Source organism: Argopecten irradians, chromosome 15 (genome assembly GCF_041381155.1).
Source record: "Argopecten irradians isolate NY chromosome 15, Ai_NY, whole genome shotgun sequence".
In the NCBI taxonomy this organism is placed as follows: domain Eukaryota; kingdom Metazoa; phylum Mollusca; class Bivalvia; order Pectinida; family Pectinidae; genus Argopecten; species Argopecten irradians.
In genome coordinates this window covers 29,133,962-29,161,805 of record NC_091148.1, presented here as the reverse complement: position 1 = coordinate 29,161,805, position 27,844 = coordinate 29,133,962, and the positions used below count along the sequence as shown (strand labels likewise).

The window sequence follows — 27,844 nt, the reverse complement described above, 5'->3', positions numbered from 1 at the left end:
CCAAATGTCTTAGTATGCCTAACCGTCATTATTATAAAATGTTACCATTAAAATATCATAACAACGAAATGTCTTAGTATGCCTAACCGTCATTATTATAAAATGTTAGCCATTAAAATATCAAAACAACGAAATGTCTTAGTATGCCTAACCGTCATTATTATAAAATGTTAGCCATTCAAATATCAAAACAGCCAAATGTCTTAGTATGCCTAACCGTCATTATTATAAAATGTTAGCCATTCAAATATCAAATCAACAAAATGTATCAGTATGCCTAACCGTCATTATTATAAAATGTTAGCCATTCAAATATCAAAACAACAAAATGTATCAGTATGCCTAACCGTCATTATTATAAAATGTTAGCCATGAAAATATCAAAACAACGAAATGTGTCTGTATGCTTTAACGTCATTATCTTAAAGAACGAGACATCTCGAACATTACTTTTGTAAAAAATGGTTTGTTATAGAAAATCCCCCAGCAGTTTAAAGAAAGGCCTTTGTCCTTAGTCAATATGTATGTGACGTCACTAATAGATAACCATGCATGACCTTGTATACACTCTGTGTGTAATACCAACAGACAGGCTGTTTATTGGACATTATATCTTTTTGATAGCATACAGCGTTCAGTATGAACAATACATTTCGGTCAGAATGAAATTCCATATTGAACCGAAACCGAAAATAAACATAATTCTACCAGATTTGTGATGGTTCCGGGAAAACCAACATTGTAAACCGAATATTTCTGGTTGGATCCGCATTCAGTTTTCCACAGGACAGCTGTGTGGAGATTCAAGGTAAGACGTGTTTTACTACCTTACGAAGGTACCAACTACAATGAACGATGAGGCTATTTGACCAACGAATCTTAACCATATGTTAAAGTAGATTTGAAAATACATTAGAAATTCAACCAATATAGTAATTATTTACGATGTTTTGATAATCTCTGTTATCTGGATTCATAACAATAACTTCATTATTGTGTTTTAACTAACATTCACCATTTAACCGTATCATTATTTGAATGAATAACTGCGATATGTAAGATATGGGAATCATCATAGCCAGTGATATACTCCATCTGTTATATCATTTGTTGCCTTGTTGCAGGTATCACTAACCGAGACACTCCACGACGGTCATGTTCTCTGTAAGGAATGCTATTTCCGCGAGACTACCGTCGTTTGCTTTGACAACAACAGGAAGACAAACTTTCTGTACAAACTGTAGCCTCTGGAAAGATACTGAATCTGCCACAATGATGCCAAAATCCGTCAAACCCTGGAGAGGTATTGTAACGAAAAGGGGAGGCAGGAAAGTAAACCAATTGAATATAACACATAGAAACAATGCGAGGGATAGACAAATCGTAACCAAGGATCCAGCTGCAAAAACTAAAAGAACATGGCATATCACGAGGTTAACAAATGCCGTATGGGAAATAATCCCGCAAATGGCAGGTAGCGTCACAACGCAAGTAACAAAGAACGCTCGGATAACAGCCTCATCTTTTACAAAGGCAGCAAGTTTGGCCAAGGATGTATCCGAAAGAGGGATAGCGGTCGCAACAAAGGCTTCTAATGTGACATTGAGAGCATCTAAAAACGGTATTAAAACGGCCACAAAGGCATCAAATAAAGTCTGGGGAGAAACTAAAACTGCAGTGACAGCTGTCTCAAAGGCGACAAATGAAGCTCGAAAAACAGCAACAACGGGCATGAACGTCTCAACGGAAACGTATTGGACCTGGATAAACAGCATAACTGGCAAGAACGCTACCGCAAAAGACCAGTCGAGAGAACATCGAGTCACAGACAAGGATAATAAGACAGCGGATACCCCGCGACAAATAGACCACATATCGTACCCCGACCACTGTCCACACACCAGTCCGACCAACGCACATATACCGAGACACAACACGGACGATATTTCGAATAGAAGATGTTTACCGCAACATCGTTCAGGACAATGGCCCCACAGTGTCACATCAGGATCGGCTACAATTGTAGCGAAAACTATACAAGGGCGTGCAATGGAGGAAAACATCAAACTGCTAAAACAACCGAGCGACACTACACAAGTCAGTTATGTGGTGTTAGGCGGGTTGGAGGATAGCAAAAAACGGAAAGACAATGTGTAGTAGTCCTAGTAAATGCTACAAATGACGGGTCGAAATCACCTGTAACGCTCAAGTTTACTTCTTGGGAAAAGGACGACGACATCAATTGTTGTACGAAGATCAAAGATATGTTTCGACGCATACGATATCATTTTTCCAATCTATTCATTAAATGGATGATAAAGCTATTGTTAGATGAGAACTTCCGATTGAGAGTAGGGATAGTGAGGAAACTACTGGTCAGGCTTTGCTTTAATGAGGTTATACCGGGCTCGAGGTTTGTATGGAATGTTTCCGCAGGCCTCTATAACATCTATATCGGTAAAACCGACAAAGGATTGATACATCTTGTATTTGCCGACAACGACAAGGAAGTTTTCTTTGATGGACTTGACGGTTTTTTTCAGTCTTCGTTGGAGTTTGATACATTCTCACTGGCATCTATCCTCACAGTATTGAATGGTTGGATTGGAAGTAGGAATATAAAGAGCACTGACAGTTAACTGTGTACCCTTGAGGTGTTGACCATTTGGTTTTTAAGTTGATGGAAATCTTGATATTTTGTGACAACGTAACCACACTTTGTAAATACAATCACAATAAAGAATGAACCAAAGGGAGCGAATGCTAAGACCATTTTGTCTCACAAGTTGTGTTGTGTATTGGAATGTATCACTAGATTTATACATGTACTAAGACCATTTTGGTCCTGTTCAGTAGAGGTTTATAAGGTTTATCTACCTTCTACTAGTGACAAAATAAAATTGTGTATAGAAAATCATAAACCGAAGGTCTTCTGACGTAATCACTGAACCATTCGTTTAAAACGTGATTCAAAGTCCGTGAATCAATTATTGTTATAACATATGGTTTACATTAAGTAGTGAAAACCAAGGATACTGCGTGACATACCCCTGTCTCCTTAACACAGACTCAGAAATCAAGAAATGCATTATAGAAATACAGAAATGTAAATGATTTCAGTTTCGTTATAAATATTTTAAGATTCCAATTGATTATTTCTCGAAGTAAACACATCGCTTTAGTTTATATAGAATTGATTGATCGCGTTAAACTAGATAGACTCCATGTACAAAAGTTTCTTTTTTTCATTTCGTCCTAAAGGTTTGCAAAAACAGAACATTTATATATTATTTATGAATGATAGTCATTACAAAATAATCGTATTGCCACTGCACAGTACCTATATGTTGCTACTAAACTCAATCAATGTTATTTTTCAATATTAACATTGTCAGTTAGGCTATTACGCGCACCACTGTATATACTTCATGTAGAACACCCAATGTATGTCACAACACCAATGCATGTCACAAATATGACAACCAATGCTTAATTAATATAAAAACAACAAAACACCAATGCTTAATTAATATAAAAACAACAAAATGGTTTTTTAATATTATTATGCCTAACCGTCATTATTTCAAACAACGAAACACCACAAACATTACTGTTTTTTGTTTTGGAATATTTTCCAGCAGCTAAAAGAAAAGCCTTTGTTCTGAGCCAATACGGGTGTTCTATAATGACAATGTGTAGATGACCTTGTATATTTACCACTGATCACGCTCCGTATATAATGCCAACAGGTATTCCGTGTTTTGTATTTTTGACAAATGGGGGTTGGGTAAGGCTTGAAGGCACACAAGTGACGCTTCATTTCCGAAACAAAAATTTAAAATAATAACGTCGCATATTTCGTCCTTTTGTAAACAGAACACGAATTAAAGGCAGACATTTATTGTGAGAAGCTCGAGTGTCTCAGACAAGGTATAGACCCTATCACGTGAGGCCATTTTCACGAATATAACTTAAATACACCCATAAGAAAGCATTACAGAAGTTATGGAATTTTCATTACATCTGAAATGTTTTCCCATAGGGAATTTTAAGTTAAAGGATTTTTATGTATAGGAATGCTCGTGAAATTGGGCCCCGTTAAGTGAATCGGAGGCACAGATGAATAACTAAAAGGGGCTGCTATATTTACTTTTGTAGGGAGTTTAGAAAGATTAATTCCCTTCAGTCAGGGTCATTTAAGGACGGCCTCCCCTGTGTGTGGTGTGCTGCGTGTGTGGAGTGCATGGTGCGTGTTGTAGAACTCTCGCCCTTTACCCACTGAAGCATACTGCCACACCCCATCCGACCACATAATACTGAAAACGGTCGAACCAGTCGTCCCATTCCCTTTATACTAAGAGCTATATTGGAACAGAAACTATCACTTTTATTGGTTATGGCGATTTTCGAACATGGGGCAGAACCCAGATCCCTCCTCACAGTGGCGAGCGCTCAATCGAAGGCCAGAAGTGAGCAAGAAAAGTGCCAAGGGAGACTTTAAAGTGAACAGTCGGGCAAGGATGGCTAAAGTCGGTAAAAATGGTGTGAATGTATCCAGTATAATTTCTTATGAAATGGAAAAATAAAATCTCTCGTCAAAATCTGTCTGCGTACGAAGAAATTAATTTAAAGTATGGAAATTCTAAAACGTCCTCCCGGCTCACTATGTCCGTGGTTACATTTCCACGCAGCCTCGCTTTCAATGCTTTCAACTTTTCTTTACTTTAATGGTCAGAACTGGGAAATTAAGCAGAACTTGACCGTCGTATTAATATGTGAGAACTTTTGGAAGGCCAATGAACGCATTAAGACTGGTTTTCTTTGCCCGACTATTCACTTTAAAAGGAATAAAGGAAGTTATAAAGAAGAGAAAAGATGATATCTTATATTTAGTCCAAACAGTACAAATTTCTCATTTACAATTTTACAAAATTACAAAGATTTCATATCTATAAGTTCAAGATGGATTTTACCTTCATTTTTACATTTGCAAAAGGGATATTTGTAGTGTTTAAACTATATATGTATTCTCCCTCTGAAGGACGATTGTTGGAAAGTTTAGTCGCCTCTACTAGCATGTAATAGGAGCAGCAGATACAACTCTAACGCCCTACTTACATGGTTATTTCTTAGAGAGACGCTCTGTTTTATTTAAAGTTATTAATATTACGATAAACAACTAATTATACCATTTCTATACTAAACCGTGAGGTATAAACTATCATCTGTAAAAACTAGGATAAAAATATCCAAATAACCCAAATAAGCCCATCATACTCCAATACAACGTTGAGTTCTACATGACCACATAGAGGCTACACACCACTAAGGCAAGAAACCCATTACAATGCTTTGTTTATTGATGCGTTAAGCAAGACGCTATAGAAGATGTAGTGAGAGCTAGGAAACAACAAGATGTGTAAAATTCTTTTATTTACTTTTATAATTGTAATGATGTAAATCTGTAGTGAGTTTATACTGAGTCGACCAACATCTTCATCAATTTAAGATAAGATTGATGCATTGTTCGTTAGACTGTTTTTATTTAGACGACACAATGAATCGGTTTATCATGTGTACTCCAATATTAAAGGGCTGCTTTACTATTTTTGTCTTCCTGATATCAAAGTGTGTTACATGAACAGTATAATATCCTTATTCTTTGTATTTTACAGATTGAACTTAAACCAAATAATTATCACCGATACAAAATGCTGTCATTACTGAAAATCCCTAAAACTTCACTCAGTGCTACAACACCATGGAGACGATCTGTCACCATGGCGACCTGGAGAACATTCAGACCCAGAATAATGGTCCAGACAACACGTAACATAACAACAACTTCTGTGTCATGAAGAGAACCACCTAACGACGATATATCGAGTGACAAACAGCTCCAACCGAGAATGAATGACGTTATGATAAGAGATATGCATTTGGCACAGAAAATGGATGACGTTATGACGAGAGAGATGCATTTGGCACAAAGAACGAATGACGGTGTGACGAGAGAGATGTATTTGGTACAAAGAACGAATGACGGTGTGACGAGAGAGATGTATTTGGCACAAAGAATGAATGACGGCGTGACGAGAGAGATGCATATGGCACAGAGAAAGAACGACGTCATGAAGATAGAGATACATTTGGCACAGAGAATAAATGACGCTATGAAGAGAGAAATACATTTGTAAAATGATATGATTGGCGGTATGGTGAGACCGTCAATCCTACATTTTTCACAAAATATGACTGATGATATGTCGGCAACAGAGAGAATAGATACTGATTCTATAGCAAACGACGTGATCAAAGTCATAGAACATGAAATGAAGCATATTGTTTCAAAGCCATTATTACAATAGCGGTGAATTCACTTGTTCCGGGTTCAACGCCTGTCCCGAATTAAGACGTAGGAAAAACAATCCTGCAAAAATGGACGGAACACTTCTTCAGATAGGTCAACTAGATGAAACTCCAGATGACACCAGAGATTGGAGCAGTTAAAACGCAAAAAGTAACGTAAATTAAAATGGAAATACGTGTGAATATGACTGTACGATTATTTTTTTTACGAATTCTAGCAAATATTTTAGTATGTCTTTATGTGGTTATTTGTCTATAATTTTATTTAGTTTTTTACTAATTCTAGCATGTGTATATTTTAGTATATCCTTATGTCGCTATTAATGATAATTGGTAATAGTTTCCTATACATGTTTTCTTATCACATTACGTCGTGTTATTCCACTCCCAGGCCATTGAATGTACTGGGTGTTGGATAAATATATTTATATTCCACTGGTGGAATATCACCTTTCGGAATTTTGATTGGTGGGAAAATTGAATTTTGAACTAGTGCACTTTGTTTGCGCACATTAAGTCCGCGATTGATTTTGTTTTGGATTTGATAGCAATGGCTCATTATGATTTCATAGACTGATGTAACATTATCTTTATTTAAACAAATAGCGATAGTATTAATGAAATAAATTTGATGATGACAAAATATTCATAAAAATGCATTTTTGAATATTAATTAGCTTTTTTCAATATGGGTCATATCAGTACGCCTATTTTGCATACGAAAGCAAGCAGATTTGCGTTCAACAAATTATTTTAACATCGCTAAAAATATTGTGGTAGAAACAGTTCACACGACTCGTAACTATTGGATTTTGAATTCAATTTCCTCTCGTGTCTTTTGTAACTTTAAAAAAATAACTAAAGCTAAAGCTCGTGTCTTTTGTAACTTTAAAACAATAATTAACATGAGTGAAATAAATTCTTATTGATTCTATGTAATCTATAATTAGTTCCTTTTGTTCCATTTTAACAATTGTATATTAAATTATAGATATATTATTGTTTTGTTGATTGTATTTTGTTATCGTGAAAATATCATTATAACGTACATATCTCAGTGGGTTTCACACCGCACATCATTATAAACGTACGTATCTCAGTGGGTTTCACACCGCACATCATTATAAACGTACGTATCTCAGTGGGTTTCACACCGCACATCATTATAAACGTACGTATCTCAGTGGGTTTCACACCGCACATCATTATAAACGTACGTATCTCAGTGGTTTTCACACCGCACATCATTATAAACGTACGTATCTCAGTGGTTTTCACACTGGACATTATTATAAACGTACGTATCTCGGTGGATTTCGCACCGGACATTATTGGTTGTAAAAGTACATATCTCCGTGGGTTTCACACCACACATCATTATAAACGTAAGTATCTGAGTGGGTTCCACACTGCACATCATTATAAACCTACATATCTGACATTTTTGTAGCTGTAGAGTTATACATAGATATATGTACTAGAGCTACATTATATGAAACGGACTATAGTTATACTATAAGCGCTTTATTGATACAGACTATAGCGAAGCCTCGCTTCGGGGTTACCTGCCAAGATGGCTGCTGTGTACTAACGTGTTTTGTTTACCATGCCAATTGAATACAGTTATACAGTTTACCAGTGTCTCTACGTCATTTATACAACAACACAACATGGTGTCAGAACGTGGTCTTCATTGGAATAGCGGTAAGAGGTTGTCACCGCAGTGAAATAATGAAATATAGACTAAAACTAATGTGACTGTCTCACGGAACGTCTCGCCACGTGGTTTAGCTCAGTATCAACCTCATGTCATTTGGAGTCGGAAATAACGACCCAGATTTGAACTCTGATGTATTATTTGAACCTAATGTTGAGGTAGCAGAACAAATAGCTGTAGAACCGATCGTTGAGGTATCAGAAGATAATATATCTGAAACAGAGGAAACTAATCAGAATATCGTTGAAATGGCAACATATCAAGTACAACCCCCAGAGAATTTTACGTTCGCGAAACCCGATGAATGGCCCAAATGGCTGAAACGGTTTGAACGGTTTAGGATAGCGGCAGGACTAGGAGCTAAGGAAGGCCCCGTCCAAGTTAATACGTTTATCTACGCAATGGGAGGTGAGGCCGAAGATATCATTAAATCATTCGGACTGTCTGATGAGGATTCCAAAACTTATGACAAGGTTGTAGAGAAGTTCGATAACTACTTCATAACGCGACGAAATACGATTTTCGAAAGAGCTAGATTTAATCACAGAAGGCAGAATGAAGGTGAGTCAGCAGAGAACTTTATCATGGCATTATATGCACTCGTTGAACACTGTGAGTATGGAGAGTTGAAATCTGAAATGATACGCGATAGGATAGTCGTTGGCATTCGCGACAGTCGTTTATCAGAGAAACTCCAGCTCGATGCTACACTTACACTGGAAAAAGCTGTGAATCAGGTACGACAATCTGAAGCAGTTAAGAAACAGCAGGCCGTGGTCAGAGACAAAGAGATAACTTCTAGTAGCAGTCAGTCAGGTAGCAGTGTTGATGCAGTGGTCAAGAAAGGCCCTAAGCACAAAATATTTGGAAACCGGAAGTCATTAGAGAACCGGAAGTCAACGGAAAACCGGAAGTCAACGGAAAACCGGAAGTCCTATGATAATACTAAGTATCCTGAATGTCACAAATGTGGATTCAAACATAGAAAGGAAAATTGTCCAGCTAGGGATGCAGAATGTCGGAAATGTCACAAAAGGGGACACTATGCAAAGAAATGTCGCACAACAGTTGGTGAAATACACACAAATAGCTTTTTAGGAGCTGTCGAGAGTGAGGAATCTCAGGAACACTTGCCTTGGACCATAGACTTGGTACTACAGACTGGACAGACAGATACACCAGTCAGATTTAAGATTGACACTGGAGCGGATGTTACAGTGATACCAGAGAACATTTTTCAGAAAACAGGTCAGAAATTACAATGCTCAACAAGGATTTTGCAAGGTCCAGGTCAGAACCGCCTAAAGATTTTAGGAAAATTCTCTAGTGTATTAAAGACAGAGAAGGGATCTTGTGCAGAGACAGAAATTTATGTTATCAAAACATTAAATACACCATTATTGGGCAGGCCAGCAATTGAAAAGCTCAAACTCATGAAAACGGTGGATTCAGTACAGTCGACCGAGGATATCAAGGGAAAATATCCGAAACTGTTTGAGGGCCTGGGGAAAATCAAAGGAGATTATACGATAAAACTCAGCGATGATGCCACACCATTTGCTCTCACCTCACCTAGACGAGTAGCATTGCCACTATTAGACAAGGTCAAGGATGAACTTGCTAGGATGGAGGGCTTAGGGGTTATCTCCCCTATTGAGGAACCAACAGATTGGTGTTCAGGTATGGTGGTGGTACCCAAAAAAGATGGAACTGTACGTATATGTGTTGACCTGACACAGTTAAACAAATCTGTCTGCAGGGAGCGCCTACAACTTCCAAGTGTGGAACAGACTCTGCATAGATTGACAGGAGCCAAGGTTTTCTCAAAAATCGACGCGAACTCTGGATTTTGGCAGATTCCATTAGAACAATCCTCAAGATTGTTGACAACTTTCATAACTCCCTTTGGGCGTTACTGTTTTAATCGCCTACCCTTTGGCATTTCATCAGCACCCGAACACTTTCAACGAAGAATGTGTAACTTACTCGACAATGTACCAGGTGTTGTTTGTCAGATGGATGATGTACTGATATTTGGAGCATCCCAGGAGGAGCATGATGAGCGATTGGACACAGTTCTGCAAAAGGTGGAGAAAGCAGGGATCACACTAAACGGTGAGAAATGTGAGTTCTCAAAGAAAAGTGTCACATTTGTCGGACATGTTATAGATGAGACAGGGATACGACCTGACCCTGCAAAGGTCAAAGCCATACTTGATTTCGAAGCCCCTACTAATGTAACAGAAGTCAGGAGATTTATGGGTATGGTCAACCAGCTGGGGAGGTTTTCACCAAATATTGCAGAGAGCTCAAAACCGATACGTGACTTACTACAAAAGGACAACGCGTGGACATGGGACACACCTCAAGCACGCGCATTTGAACTCATAAAGCAAGAACTCAGTTCTACGGAGGTGCTGTCACTATATGACCCAACAGCGATTACAAAGATCTCCGCAGACGCCTCGTCCTATGGTATAGGTGGAGTTATACTACAACGTCCTAAGGACAGTAGAGAGGACGCCTGGAGGCCTATTGGATACGCATCGCGATCAATGAGTGCCACAGAGCAGAGGTATGCACAGCTAGAAAAGGAAGCACTAGCTGTGACATGGATGTGTGAGAAGTCCTCAGACTTGATCACAGGTATACATTTTCACATTGAAACAGATCACAAGCCTCTAGTCTCACTGTTAGGAACTAAGGCTATATCGGAACTACCCCCAAGGGTCCAGAGATTTAGGATGCGCCTAATGCGATACGATTATAGCATCACTCATGTACCTGGTAAATTTCTGTATACAGCCGACGCGCTCTCCAGAGCCCCTTCAAATCAACGAGGACAGATGGAGGAGGAATTTCAAAACGAAGTTGAAGCCTTCGTTGACGCCGTAATGGACGAACTTCCAGCTACAGAGGATCGCCTGAGTGAGATCCGTGTAAAATTACAGGAGGATACCATCTGTAAAATCGTCATGGACTATTGTCAGGATGGATGGCCAGGGTACGAAAACCCGACAATCACAGTCTCTACTAGGCCATATTGGCAATTAAAGGAGGAACTTTCCGTATGCCATGGCTTACTTATGCGAGGAAGTCGACTCGTCATCCCTACATCTATGAGAGCTGAAATCTTACAGAAACTACATGAGGGACACCAGGGGATCGTTAAGTGTCGCGAGCGAGCCAAAAATTCTGTATGGTGGCCTGGCCTCAGTCGCGAAATTGAGGATGTTGTGAAAAACTGTCCGTCGTGTATAAAGCATAGAGTGGAGAAACCAGAGCCTCTTATGCCTACTGAATTCCCAGATCGTCCTTGGGAAAAATTGGGGTCTGATCTGTTCTACTGGAAAGGAGTCAACTATCTACTAGTGATCGACTACTTTTCTAGATACATCGAGATCGCTAAGCTTAATTCCACAACTTCAGAAGCGATAATTGGTCACCTCAAGTCGATATTCGCGCGTCATGGAATACCAGATACCTTGATATCGGACAACGGCCCGCAATATGCGAGTTCAACATTCCAGAAATTTGCACGAGATTACGGGTTCAAACACTCGACGAGTAGCCCCCATTACCCACAAGGGAATGGTGAAGCTGAGAGAGCGGTACAGACAGTTAAAAGACTACTTAGTGGCTCTCAAGATCCATACTTAGCTCTACTAGCTTACCGTGCTACACCGCTACGGAACGGTTACAGTCCTTCGGAACTACTAATGGGCCGGAAACTACGTACAACACTTCCGGAGAGTCCAACAAATCTCTCTCCTAAGTGGCCAGACCTAGAATTCATTCGTGACCAAGAACAGGTTAATCGAACATCTCAAAAACTCTACTTCGATAGTTCACACCGTGCAGTTCGACGCTCAGAGTTACATCCCGGGGATACAGTGTGGGTAAAAGGTCCCGGTGGTGGGTTCAGTGGTACTATCGCCAAATCACTGAATGGTCGCTCATACTCTGTCAGCACATCATCAGGAAAGATTCGACGAAACAGGAGACAGCTGGTCCAAGCTCCAGCTATGAGTCCAGATATTCCCCATACCAGTGGATATGGAGATGTAGTTTGTTTGTTTGTTTGATTAATTAACGTCCTATTAACAGCTATGGTCATGTAAGGACGGCCTCCCATGTATGCGTGTATTGCGTGCATGTTGTGCGAGGTGCGTGTTTTGGGAGACTGCGGTATGTTCGTGTTGTGTCTTCTTGTATAGTGGAACGGTTGCCCTTTTTATAGTGCTATATCACTGAAGCATGCCGCCGAAGACACCAAGCAACACACCCCACCCGGTCACATTATACTGACAACAGGCGAACCAGTCGTCCCACTCCTTGTATGCTGAGCGCCAAGCAGGAGCAGAAACTACCACTTTTATAGACTTTGGTGTGTCTCGGCCAGGGGACAGAACCCAGAGCCTTCCTCACATGGGCGAACGCTCAACTCAAGGCCAAAAGTGAGGTGGTGCCAAGGGAGGCATTAGGAAAAATAAAGTCAGTTAGGAAGAAGAGAAAAGATAAGATCCTAAATTTAGTCGCCTTTTACGATCATGCAATAGGGGCAGCAAGTACAATTCTAACGCCCTACCTGCAGGGCCATACCAGTGGATGTGGAGACGTCCCAACGTGTAATGTGAAAGAACCAAATGGACAAACTGTGAACAATTCCCCAGTTAAGACATCTAGGTCAACTGGGTCTCCTAGGTCAAAAACTAATTCAAATCTAACTGTCAGTAAAGGTTCAGATCTAGAGATAGGGTCTAGGAGTGACGTTACTGTCACACGCTCAGGTAGAGCCTCAGTTGCTCCAAAGAGGATGGACTTGTGAATTATAGGTTCGCGAGAACTGTGCTAAATTTTCAGATTTAATACTCAAGCAAGCAGCTTGTGAATTGTGTTTTCAGTTTACTCTGTGTTCCATAGATATCGATAGTTTAATATCGTGATATTATTATCTAGTCAAATGTTGAGATAATTTCTTATGTAGAATTAAGTTACTCTTACTATACCTAGAAAGGGAGATGTAGAGTTATACATAGATATATGTACTAGAGCTACATTATATGAAACGGACTATAGTTATACTATAAGCGCTTTATTGATACAGACTATAGCGAAGCCTCGCTTCGGGGTTACCTGCCAAGATGGCTGCTGTGTACTAACGTGTTTTGTTTACCATGCCAATTGAATACAGTTATACAGTTTACCAGTGTCTCTACGTCATTTATACAACAACACAACAGTTAGCTTCGTGAGAATTATTGAAAGTACGTATCTCAGTGGGTTTCACACTGGACATTGATATAAACGTACGTATCTCAGTGGTTTTCGAACCGGACAATATTAGTTGTAAACGTACATATCTCAGTGGGTTTCACACCGCACATCATTATAAACGTACGTATCTCAGTGCTTTTCACACCGGACAGTATTAGTTGTAAATGCACATATCTCAGTGGGTTTCACACGGCACATCATTATAAACGTACGTATCTCAGTGGTTTTCACACCGCACATCATTATAAATGTACGTATCTCCGTGGTTTTTACACCGGACATTATTAGTTGTAAACGTGCGTATCTCAGTGGTTTTTACACCGGACATTATTATTTGTAAACGTACGTATCTCAGTGGTTTTCACACCAGACATCATTAAAAACGTACATATCTCCGTGTGTTTAACACCGCACATCATTATAAACGTATATATCTCAGTTGTTTTCACACCGAACATCATTAAAAACGTACGTATCTCCGTGGGTTTAACATCGCACATCATTATAAACGTACGTATCTCCGTGTGTTTAACACCGCACATCATTATAAACGTATATATCTCAGTTGTTTTCACACCGAACATCATTAAAAACGTACGTATCTCCGTGGGTTTAACATCGCACATCATTATAAACGTACGTATCTCCGTGTGTTTAACACCGCACATCATTATAAACGTACGTATCTCAGTGGTTTTCACACCGCACATCATTATAAACGTACGTATCTCAGTGGTTTTCACACCGCACATTATTATAAACGTACGTATCTCAGTGGATTTAACACCGCACATCTTTATAAACGTACGTATCTCAGTTGTTTTCACAACAGACATTAATATTAACGCACATATCTCAGTGGGTTTCACGCTTAACATTATTATAAACGTACATATCTCCGTGTGTTTAACACCGCACATCATTATAAACGTACGTATCTCAGTGGTTTTCACACCGCACATCATTATAAACGTACGTATCTCGGTGGTTTTCGCACAGGACATTATTAGTTGTAAACGCATATATCTCATAGGTTTTCACACCGAACATCCTTAAAAACGTACGTATCTCAGTGGGTTTCACACCAGACTTTATTATAAACGTACGTATCTCAGTGCTTTTCACACCGGACAGTATTAGTTGTAAATGCACATATCTCAGTGGGTTTCACACTGAACATCATTAAAAACGTACGCATCTCAGTGGGTTTCATACTTGACATTATTATAAACGTACATATCTCAGCAGATTTCACACCAGACATTTATATTGCGTTAGTTGCAGCTCATTATGCCGTTGACTGGAAATGCAAGGTTCATCATTGTGTAAACCAATATTTACATGTCCTCGTAATATTATATTAACTTTAAACAAATCGAAACATCACCTCATATTAGTTTAGTAGTCTACACGTATTTTCGCGATTTGAATCTAACACCTGAAAATTGAATTTTAACGATAAGAAATTTCGAGATTTGACTTCAAACAGACCTAATGATACTAAAATATAGCGATCCTGATGATGACCAACGAAAATAGCCGCGAAAATACCACTCCCACTAAAATACCTCTGCCGCGGAAATTGTATGCCACTCCCGCGAAAATACTACTCCCACTATTATACAGCTACCGCGAAAATACCACTCCCGCGGAAATACCACTTCAGACAGTCATACGTTAAACATATCAAACACTGTCCTTAAATGACTCTGGATGTTAGTAGGGCGTTAAACACAATACAACTAATTAAATAGACTAAACCCTGTTAAATAGCACGTTAAACCAACCCTTTGTATGGTTTTTGTAATTATGTGACTCTGTATCTGTTATATTTCCGTTTGTACACACTCCAAACATATTATAGAGTATCTATGTATGCCAGCAGGACTCTCGAGTCAGTACAGTTAAGGCCAGAACTCCGTATTGAGTTGATAATTATGCCATTATATACTTATACTGGCGCGGCTTACATAGAAAGCTAACCCGTGTCCCTTTGTGTATTGATTCACAAATAACGTTAAACACAGGTCGGGAGAATTACACAGAGTACATATATGAATTACTGAACTTTTAATCCAGGGCAGGACAATTTATATACAATGTATTTAAATGGTGAGTTTCTCTATATACATGGTGCCGACTTACATGTACCAAAGGTATAGAAAGTTAAGTGTAGTCAAACAACCACGTGGTCTGTCATTAACTCTTCACAGTGTTAGGGTAGCCTAATATAAAGAGGGTTTTACAGGATCGAGACACTAACCCAGGTAACTGTTGTCTTATGTTAATATTTTAATATTCATTAATTGTATATATCTGTGAAACTGTTAGCACTGTATCTTCATTTTGGTATGTTTATTTATCAGATCGATTTTAATATTATAAACCGTCCTTACATTCATTAATACACAGAATCCTTACAGGTGAATATGAAAGAGAGGTATCGCATTACCATTCATTCATTACAGAATGTTGATTTGTTGATTACTTATAGGTGAATATGAAAGAGAGGTATATTATACCATCGGGATCACAGAATGTTGATTTGTTGATTATTTATAGGTGAATTTGAAAGGGAGGTATATTATACCATCGGGATCACAAAATGTTGATTACTTATAGGTGAATATGAAAGAGAGGTATATTATACCATCGGGATCACAGAATGTACATTCATTAATATACAGAATGTTGATTACTTATAGGTGAATATAAAAGAGAGGTATATTATACCATCGGGATCACAGAATGTTGATTTGTTGATTAATTATAGGTGAATATGAAAGAGAGGTATATTATACCATCGGGATCACAGAATGTTGTAACACAATTGATTACATTTTAGGTGAATATAAAAGAGAGGTATATTATACCATCGGGATCACAGAATGTTGATTTGTTGATTACTTATAGGTGAATATGAAAGAGAGGTATATTATACCATCGGGATCACAGAATGTTGATTTGTTGATTACTTATAGGTGAATATGAAAGAGAGGTATATTATACCATCGGGATCACAGAATGTTGATTTGTTGATTACTTATAGGTGAATATGAAAGAGAGGTATATTATACCATCGGGATCACAGAATGTTGATTTGTTGATTACTTATAGGTGAATATGAAAGAGAGGTATATTATACCATCGGGATCACAGAATGTTGATTTGTTGATTACTTATAGGTGAATATATGAAAGAGAGGTATATTATACCATCGGGATCACAGAATGTTGATTTGTTGATTACTTATAGGTGAATATGAAAGAGAGGTATATTATACCATCGGGATCACAGAATGTTGATTTGTTGATTAACTTATAGGTGAATATGAAAGAGAGGTATATTATACCATCGGGATCACAGAATGTTGATTGTTGATTACTTATAGGTGAATATGAAAGAGAGGTATATTATACCATCGGGATCACAGAATGTTGATTACTTACAGGTGAATATGAAAGAGAGGTATATTATACCATCGGGATCACAGAATGTTGATTTGTTGATAACTTATAGGTGAATATGAAAGAGAGGTATATTATACCATCGGGATCACAGAATGTTGATTTGTTGATAACTTATAGGTGAATATGAAAGAGAGGTATATTATACCATCGGGATCACAGAATGTTGATTTGTTGATTACTTATAGGTGAATATGAAAGAGAGGTATATTATACCATCGGGATCACAGAATGTTGATTTGTTGATAACTTATAGGTGAATATAAAAGAGAGGTATATTATACCATCGGGATCACAGAATGTTGATTTGATTACTTATAGGTGAATATGAAAGAGAGGTATATTATACCATCGGGATCACAGAATGTTGATTTGTTGATTACTTATAGGTGAATATAAAAGAGAGGTATATTATACCATCGGGATCACAGAATGTTGATTTGATTGCTTATAGGTGAATATGAAAGAGAGGTATATTATACCATCGGGATCACAGAATGTTGATTTGATTACTTATAGGTGAATATGAAAGAGAGGTATATTATACCATCGGGATCACAAAGTATTGTAACACAATTCACTACATTTTTAGGGTGTTACTAGGTAGTAATGTCTGCCAAAGGAGAAAGACAGAAGAAGGGGATAAAGAAGCGAGAAGGAAAGGAGTTAACAGAGGAGGACAAGAAAGGTGAAATAGAAGTTACAGTTCTACTTGTCCCCTGGTCTTATCGCTGCTAATTCCAGGTCCTACGTACAAGAACAAGTGACCAGCCTCTAGCTTCATTCAAATATAACTCAAGGAGAAACCTTTACTTCAAATTCTCCATAGAAAAAAAATACAGTAGTTAAACAAACAACAACTTCTATGTAATTTTCCCGTGATCATTCAAAATTCAAACGGCTGCCAAGTACCTTGTTAAAGTTTCGATGGGTCAAGGGTGACTTGTCCCCTAATGTCTTATCCGTCTGCTAATTCCAGGTCCTAAACGTACAAGAACAAGTGACCAGCCTCTAGCTTCACAAATATAACTCAAGGAGAAACCTTTACTTCAAATTCTCTCTATAGAGAAAAAAAATACAGAAAGTAGTTAAACAAACAACAACTTCTATGTAATTTTCCCAAGTAAATGATCATTCAAAATTCAAACGGCTGCCAAGTACCTTGTTAAAGTTTCGACTTCGTTCAAAGGTATCAAACATAGGTATACCACTCGAGGTGTTCAAACAAATAACAATTTAATTCTACAAATAAAAAGAACATTAATTTCATAAAAAGTGAAAAATTTATGTGTAAAACATTATACAAATTTTTTTTTTTTTTTGTAAAGTTTTTCCCTGAACACAATCATCTATTGGAACTGTATATGTAATGTAAATCTTCGAAAAGCTGGTACCACTATCCAAATGGACATTTGATTGTGAACTTTACATTGTTGTAAACTATTACCTGAATCATTGGATTGTGATACTTTACATGCTGTTCAACAGAAACTATCTACCTGACCATCATTTGATTTGATAATTTACCTTCTGTTGTTAACTATCTACCTGACCATCATTGGATAGTGAAACTATTACATCTGTTGTAAACTACTATAAAAGTGACCATCATTGGATTGTGAAACTTTACGCCGCCTGTTGTAAACTATCTACCTGACCATCATTGGATTGTGAAACTTTACATCAGTTTGGAAACAACTGACCATTTGGATTGTGAAACTTTACATCTGTTGTAAACTATCCAACTGACCATCATTGGATTGTGAAACTTTACATTCTGTTGTTAAACTACCAACCTGACCATCATTGGATCATTGTAAACTATCCATGACCATCATTGTGTGAAACTTTACATTTGTTGTACTATCTGTTTGTAAACTATCTACCTGACCATCATTTGGATTGTGAAACATTACATCTGTTGTAAACTATCCAACTGACCATCTGGATTGTGAAACTTTACATCTGTGTAAACTATCCAACCTGACCATCATTGGATTGTGAAACTTTACATCATGTTGTAAACTATCCACCTGACCATCATTGGATTGTGAAACTTTACATCTGTTGTAAACTATCCAACTGACCATCATTGGATTGTGAAACTTTACATCTGTTGTAAACTATCCAACTGACCATCATTTGATTGTGAAACTTTACATTGTTGAAACTATCCAACTGAACATCATGTTTGTGAAACTTTACATCTGTTGTAAACTATCCAACTGAACATCATTGATTGTGAAACTTTACATCTGTTGTAAACTATCCAACTGACCATCATTGGATTGTGAAACTTTACATCTGTTGTAAACTATCCAACTGACCATCATTTGATTGTGAAACTTTACATCTGTTGTAAACTATCCAACTGACATGATCATTTGATTGTGAAACTTTACATCTGTTGTAAAACATATCCAAACTGACCATCATTGGATTGTGAAACTTTACATCTGTTGTAAACTATCCAACTGACTATCATTGGATTGTGAAACTTTACATCTGTTGTAAACTATCCAACTGACCATCATTGGATTGTGAAACTTTACATCTGTTGTAAACTATCTACAAACTGACCATCATTGGATTGTGAAACTTTACATCTGTTGTAAACTATCTACCTGGCCATCATTGGATTGTGAAACTTTACATCTGTTGTAAACTATCTACCTGACCATCATTGGATTGTGAAACTTTACGTCTGTTGTAAACTATCTACCTGACCATCATTGGATTGTGAAACTTTACATCTGTTGTAAACTATCTACCTGGCCATCATTGGATTGTGAAACTTTACATCTGTTGTAAACTATCTACCTGACCATCATTGGATTGTGAAACTTTACATCTGTTGTAAACTATCCACCTGACCATCATTGGATTGTGAAACTTTACATCTGTTGTAAACTATCCACTGACCATCATTGGATTGTGAAACTTTACATCTGTTGTAAACTATCCAACCTGACCATCATTGGATTGTGAAACTTTACATCTGTTGTAAACTATCCACCTGACCATCATCATTGTGATTGTGAAACATTACATCTTGGATTGTAAACTTTACATCTGCTGTAAACTATCTACCTGGCCATCATTTGATTGTGAAACTTTACATCTGTTGTAAACTATCTACCTGGCCATCATTGGATTGTGAAACTTTACATCTGTTGTAAACTATCCAACTGACCATCATTTGATTGTGAAACTTTACATCTGTTGTAAACTATCAAACTGACCATCATTGGATTGTAAAACTTTACATCTGTTGTAAACTATCTACCTGACCATCATTGGATTGTGAAACTTTACATCTGTTGTAAACTATCCAACTGAACATCATTTGATTGTGAAACTTTACGTCTGTTGTAAACTATCTACCTGACCATCATTGGATTGTGAAACTTTACATTTGTTGTAAACTATCCACCTGACCATCATTGGATAGTGAAACTTTACATCTGTTGTAAACTATCTACCTGACTATCATTTGATTGTGAAACATTACATCAGTTGTAAACTATCCAACTGACCATCATTGGATTGTGAAACTTTACATCTGTTGTAAACTATCCACCTGACCATCATTGGATTGTGAAACTTTACGTCTGTTGTAAACTATCCAACTGACCATCATTGGATTGTGAAACTTTACATCTGTTGTAAACTATCTACCTGGCCATCATTGGATTGTGAAACTTTACATCTGTTGTAAACTATCCAACTGACCATCATTGGATTGTGAAACTTTACATCTGTTGTAAACTATCCAACTGACCATCATTGGATTGTGAAACTTTACATCTGTTGTAAACTATCCACCTGACCATCATTGGATTGTGAAACTTTACATCTGTTGTAAACTATCCAACTGACCATCATTGGATTGTGAAACTTTACATCTGTTGTAAACTATCCAACTGACCATTATTGGATTGTGAAACTTTACATCTGTTGTAAACTATCTACCTGACCATCATTTGATTGTGAAACTTTACATCTGTTGTAAACTATCAAACTGACCATCATTGGATTGTAAAACTTTACATCTGTTGTAAACTATCTACCTGACCATCATTGGATTGTGAAACTTTACATCTGTTGTAAACTATCCAACTGAACATCATTTGATTGTGAAACTTTACGTCTGTTGTAAACTATCTACCTGACCATCATTGGATTGTGAAACTTTACATTTGTTGTAAACTATCCACCTGACCATCATTGGATAGTGAAACTTTACATCTGTTGTAAACTATCTACCTGACTATCATTTGATTGTGTAACATTACATCAGTTGTAAACTATCCAACTGACCATCATTGGATTGTGAAACTTTACATCTGTTGTAAACTATCCACCTGACCATCATTGGATTGTGAAACTTTACGTCTGTTGTAAACTATCCAACTGACCATCATTGGATTGTGAAACTTTACATCTGTTGTAAACTATCTACCTGGCCATCATTGGATTGTGAAACTTTACATCTGTTGTAAACTATCCAACTGACCATCATTGGATTGTGAAACTTTACATCTGTTGTAAACTATCCAACTGACCATCATTGGATTGTGAAACTTTACATCTGTTGTAAACTATCCACCTGACCATCATTGGATTGTGAAACTTTACATCTGTTGTAAACTATCCAACTGACCATCATTGGATTGTGAAACTTTACATCTGTTGTAAACTATCCAACTGACCATCATTGGATTGTGAAACTTTACATCTGTTGTAAACTATCCAACTGACCATCATTGGATTGTGAAACTTTACATCTGTTGTAAACTATCTACCTGACCATCATTGGATTGTGAAACTTTACATCTGTTGTAAACTATCCAACTGACCATCATTGGATTGTGAAACTTTACATCTGTTGTAAACTATCCAACTGACCATCATTGGATTGTGAAACTTTACATCTGTTGTAAACTATCCAACTGACCATCATTGGATTGTGAAACTTTACATCTGTTGTAAACTATCCAACTGACCATCATTGGATTGTGAAACTTTACATCTGTTGTAAACTATCTACCTGACCATCATTGGATTGTGAAACTTTACATCAGTTGTAAACTATCCAACTGACCATCATTGGATTGTGAAACTTTACATCTGTTGTAAACTATCCAACTGACCATCATTGGATTGTGAAACTTTACATCTGTTGTAAACTATCCAACTGACCATCATTGGATTGTGAAACTTTACATCTGTTGTAAACTATCCAACTGACCATCATTTTGATTGTGAAACTTTACATCTGATTTGTAAACTATCCAACTGACCATCATTGGATTGTGAAACTTTACATCTGTTGTAAACTATCTACCTGACCATCATTGGATTGTGAAACTTTACATCTGTTGTAAACTATCCAACTGACCATCATTGGATTGTGAAACTTTACTTCTGTTGTAAACTATCTACCTGACCATCATTGGATTGTGAAACTTTTAACATCTGTTGTAAACTATCTACCTGACCATCATTGTATTGTGAAACTTTACATCTGTTGTAAACTATCCAACCTGACCATCATTGGATTGTGAAACTTAATTAACATCTGTTGTAAACTATCCAACTGACCATCATTGGATTGTGAAACTTTACATCAGTTGTAAACTATCCAACTGACCATCATTGGATTGTGAAACTTTACATTTGTTGTAAACTATCCAACTGACCATCATTGGATTGTGAAACTTTACATCTGTTGTAAACTATCCAACTGACCATCATTGGATTGTGAAACTTTACATCTGTTGTAAACTATCTACCTGACCATCATTGGATTGTGAAACTTTACATCTGTTGTAAACTATCTACCTGACCATCATTGGATTGTGAAACTTTACATCTGTTGTAAACTATCTACCTGACCATCATTGGATTGTGAAACTTTACATCTGTTGTAAACTATCTACCTGACCATCATTGGATTGTGAAACTTTACATCTGTTGTAAACTATCCAACTGACCATCATTGGATTGTGAAACTTTACATCTGTTGTAAACTATCTACCTGACCATCATTGGATTGTGAAACTTTACATTTGTTGTAAACTATCCAACTGACCATCATTGGATTGTGAAACTTTACATCTGTTGTAAACTATCCAACTGACCATCATTGGATTGTGAAACTTTACATCTGTTGTAAACTATCCAACTGACCATCATTGGATTGTGAAACTTTACATCTGTTGTAAACTATCTACCTGACCATCATTGGATTGTGAAACTTTACATCTGTTGTAAACTATCCACCTGACCATCATTGGATTGTGAAACTTTACATCTGTTGTAAACTATCCAACTGACCATCATTGGATTGTGAAACTTTACATCTGTTGTAAACTATCTACCTGACCATCATTGGATTGTGAAACTTTACATCTGTTGTAAACTATCTACCTGACCATCATTGGATTGTGAAACTTTACATCTGTTGTAAACTATCTACCTGACCATCATTGGATTGTGAAACTTTACATCTGTTGTAAACTATCCAACTGACCATCATTGGATTGTGAAACTTTACTTCTGTTGTAAACTATCTACCTGACCATCATTGGATTGTGTGAAACTTTACATCAGTTGTAAACTATCCAACTGACCATCATTGGATTGTGAAACTTTACATCAGTTGTAAACTATCCAACTGACCATCATTGGATTGTGAAACTTTACATCTGTTGTTAACTATCCAACTGACCATCATTGGATTGTGAAACTTTACATCAGTTGTAAACTATCCAACTGACCATTATTGGATTGTGAAACTTTACATTTGTTGTAAACTATCCAACTGACCATCAATGGATTGTGAAACTTTACATCAGTTGTAAACTATCCAATTGACCATCATTGGATTGTGAAACTTAACATATGTTGTAAACTATCCACCTGACCATCATTGGATTGAGAAACTTTACATCTGTTGTAAACTATCCAACTGACCATCATTGGATTGTGAAACTTTACATCTGTTGTAAACTATCCACCTGACCATCATTGGATTGTGAAACTTTACATATGTTGTAAACTATCCACCTGACCATCATTGGATTGTGAAACTTTACATCTGTTGTAAACTATCCAACTGACCATCATTGGATTGTGAAACTTTACATCTGTTGTAAACTATCTACCTGACCATCATTGGATTGTGAAACTTTACATCTGTTGTAAACTATCTACCTGACCATCATTGGATTGTGAAACTTTACATCTGTTGTAAACTATCCAACTGACCATCATTGGATTGTGAAACTTTACATCTGTTGTAAACTATCTACCTGACCATCATTGGATTGTGAAACTTTACATCTGTTGTAAACTATCTACCTGACCATCATTGGATTGTGAAACTTTACATCTGTTGTAAACTATCTACCTGACCATCATTGGATTGTGAAACTTTACATCTGTTGTAAACTATCCAACTGACCATCATTGGATTGTGAAACTTTACATCTGTTGTAAACTATCCAACTGACCATCATTGGATTGTGAAACTTTACATCTGTTGTAAACTATCTACCTGACCATCATTGGATTGTGAAACTTTACATCTGTTGTAAACTATCCACCTGACCATCATTGGATAGTGAAACTTTACATCTGTTGTAAACTATCTACCTGACCATCATTGGATTGTGAAACTTTACATCTGTTGTAAACTATCCAACTGACCATCATTGGATTGTGAAACTTTACATCTGTTGTAAACTATCCACCTGACCATCATTGGATTGTGAAACTTTACATCTGTTGTAAACTATCCAACTGACCATCATTGGATAGTGAAACTTTACATCTGTTGTAAACTATCTACCTGACCATCATTGGATAGTGAAACTTTACATCTGTTGTAAACTATCCACCTGACCATCATTGGATAGTGAAACTTTACATCTGTTGTAAACTATCCAACTGACCATCATTGGATTGTGAAACTTTACATCTGTTGTAAACTATCCACCTGACCATCATTGGATAGTGAAACTTTACATCTGTTGTAAACTATCCACCTGACCATCATTGGATTGTGAAACTTTACATCTGTTGTACACAATGGATGACGTCAGAGGATTTTTTTAAAGTGTAAAGTTGTTATAGAGTCCATGTTTCCTTGTCCCTCGGGTGATCTTGACAGACAGTTTTAACTGACCATCTCAGATAGCCCACAAAGTGCATGTTAATTTGTCTATGTTTTAGGGAATGGTAACATAGAATATGAAGAATTTGAAGAAATGATGAGACAACGAATGTCTGCTATGGAGTATGAAAAGGAACTACTTCGGGATGCTTTTAAAAAGTTTGATAAAGATGGAAATGGTACAATAAGTGCAGATGAGCTCCAAAAGGCTCTGTGTAAAACCGGTGATAAAATGGACATAGCTGAAGTGAATGAGATGTTTCTGCTGGCTGATCGTGATAGCGACGGGAAGCTAAACTACGAAGGTAAGGGTAGAAATACCAAGGTATAGGTTGTAAGAGGTAACAAAGAAATGACGAAATGGTTCTTTTAGAATAATCAAACCTGGCAAAATAATTAGCAATACGAAATATTAAGTAGAGTTTATTATTTTTTTTTGTATTAAAGATGCTTCACCGCCGGCAGAATCTAAATTATAATAATTATTTAAACAATAATTGGTGTTTAATCACGGATACATGTATAATATGTCTTATAAACTAAAATAAAATAATATAAAATAATTCATTTTGCTTTTGGTGCATGATAGTTCAGTACTTCTTTCCATATAGAATATAGCACAGGGACATGGCACGAAAATCTTTAACCAACAGTATACATATATATATATGATGCTATAATATATATATGTGTACTGTTGGTTAAAAATTTTCGTGCCAGGTCCCTGTGGAATATAGTGCCACGGAATTTTTTCGGGATGCAATTAAATGTGTTGAATATTTTTATCTTGAAGTAAAATTAGAAGCTCGAACTTTTCAATGGTGTTAATGGTGTAAGGTAAGTAACTTTTGTAACTGAAGAAACTACTAAATCGTCTGCCCCTGTTTTAGATAGAGAAAAAATACCATTCGTCGGCGGTGGAGGATCTTTAAGTACAAGGTGTATAAGTATTAGAATTACAAAAAAAGTATATTCATTGCATTTTTTCTCATTAAATAGATAGTTTTAAACACTTTGTTAATTTCAAGATTGAGATAACAATTTTTCTTCATGTTGTTTCTTTTCTCTAACAATTAATGTAAATCTCACCAGAGTATACTCGGTAATCGCTGAGGCTTTCCATTGACGTTGGCCTGCTGAGATTATATCACCCATCATGATTTGTTTACTTTTCAGAATTCGTCGAGATGTTTCAAGAACAGTTTTGATATCGTAACAATGATCTCCTATACTTAAGTTGACATCGTGTATCAAGTCCTGATTGTTCAATATAGACGGCTGGTATCAGGTGACATTGGTTTAATTGGTATCAGGTGACATTGTTTCATCATATCAATGTTTGAGTCTTATATTAGCTGAATTGGCATTTAGGATTAACTTTTAATGAATAGCTTCATATATTTTGTTTTGTGTTTTCCATGAAATCATTACGTCGCTGCATCAGCCAATCGAAAGCGACGTTACAAACGCCAACTAGATAAGCTGATAAAAGTAATTTTAAGCCAAGGAAAAAGACTGTTACAATCAGGATTGAATTGTTATATCCAAATTAATTAAAGGCCCACTACCTTTCCGAAACGGCTTTTAATTTTTAAAATGGGAATGTAAAACAAGATCGATAATTTTGTAGAGTCCTAAAAATTATTAACTTACCGTTAATACTATATTTATCATCACCTTCTGAACGATTTGATTAAAATAAATAAAATGTTTATTTTCATAACGCGGGTCGTATTATGTTTCCCGCCGTCGTCCTAAATACCGCGCGGTAGTTGACTATTACTGCGCCAAACGGCAAAACAGCGAATTGACTGTCTCTGTTTTGCTATGGTGGCTGATTACGGCCATCTCGTGTTGTTGTGTTGTCGCCTTGTCGTGTTGTCGCCTTGTCGAGTTGTCGCGGTCTCAAACTGCGACAACCCGAGATTTAACAGTTAAAATGTCGACTTGTCGCGTTTTTGAACCGCGACAAGTCGACAACACGACAACACGACAAGTCGACAACACGACAAGTCGACATTTCAAACACGCTAATTAGCGCGTACAGAATCTCGTGTTGTCGCGGTAAAATGTCGACTTGTCGTGTTGTCGAGTTGTCGACTTGTCGTGTTGTCGACTTGTCGTGTTGTCGAGTTGTCGACTTGTCGCCTTCCTGTTACACATGCGCAAATCATATGAAATAGCCACTATCTTTGAATATAGAAAACTGAAGTCAATGCTTGTGTATGGTGGCATATGTCTGCCATCGATTTGCCGACTTACGACTTAATAATGTCGACATCGTTAAGGCATTAAGTCGACATCATATCGGAAGATGTCGACATAAACAGAAGAATATGTCGACTTACCACATGTACATGCCCACATAATGATTCCAAGATATTTATGTAGACAGTCGGTAACTCGGCGATTTATGTGTTTATGCTCGGGTGTGACACCGACTTGTCAGTTATTGATGTCGACATCTAAACTAAAAGATGTCGACATCTGGTCTTGAAAGTGGAAATCAAAGGCCACCCTTTCATAGAGCACTGTGTATATGCAGCAAAAGCCATACAACAGAGATCGACGTTGATTTTGTTAATTAAAGTTTTTATTTATTTGATTTCAAAATAAAAAAAAATTGTGATCCTGCACATCCCGGCCATGAAACTGTAGCCTGCGTGTACGTAGCTGTTAGCCCGAGCTAAGGAAGTGTACAACGAAGTATTAATATATATATAACCTTGGGTTGAAATTCGTTTCAAAGCTGTGTGTGTGTTTTGTTGATTGGAATTCGTACCAAGTCCATGTAGTACATACCGTACTATACTATATTAAAAGAATGAATGAAAA

General features: G+C 37.1%; 1 protein-coding gene and 1 long non-coding RNA gene across 2 annotated transcripts; both read left to right on the top strand.

Moving 5' to 3' along the window:
• The first annotated feature begins 577 nt into the window (after positions 1–577).
• LOC138309414 (uncharacterized) lies at positions 578–2,761 on the top strand. Its single transcript, XR_011206268.1, has 2 exons — positions 578–808; positions 1,125–2,761. It is a non-coding gene; the product is annotated as an uncharacterized lncRNA (long non-coding RNA).
• A 22,195-nt stretch (positions 2,762–24,956) lies between these two features.
• Positions 24,957–26,314, top strand: LOC138309063 (calmodulin-like). The gene is made up of 2 exons (XM_069250193.1): positions 24,957–25,314; positions 26,186–26,314. Exons 1-2 carry the CDS (start codon positions 25,104–25,106, stop codon positions 26,215–26,217), a joined length of 243 nt encoding a protein of 80 aa, XP_069106294.1. The 5' UTR covers positions 24,957–25,103; the 3' UTR covers positions 26,218–26,314.
• The last annotated feature ends 1,530 nt before the right edge of the window (positions 26,315–27,844 follow it).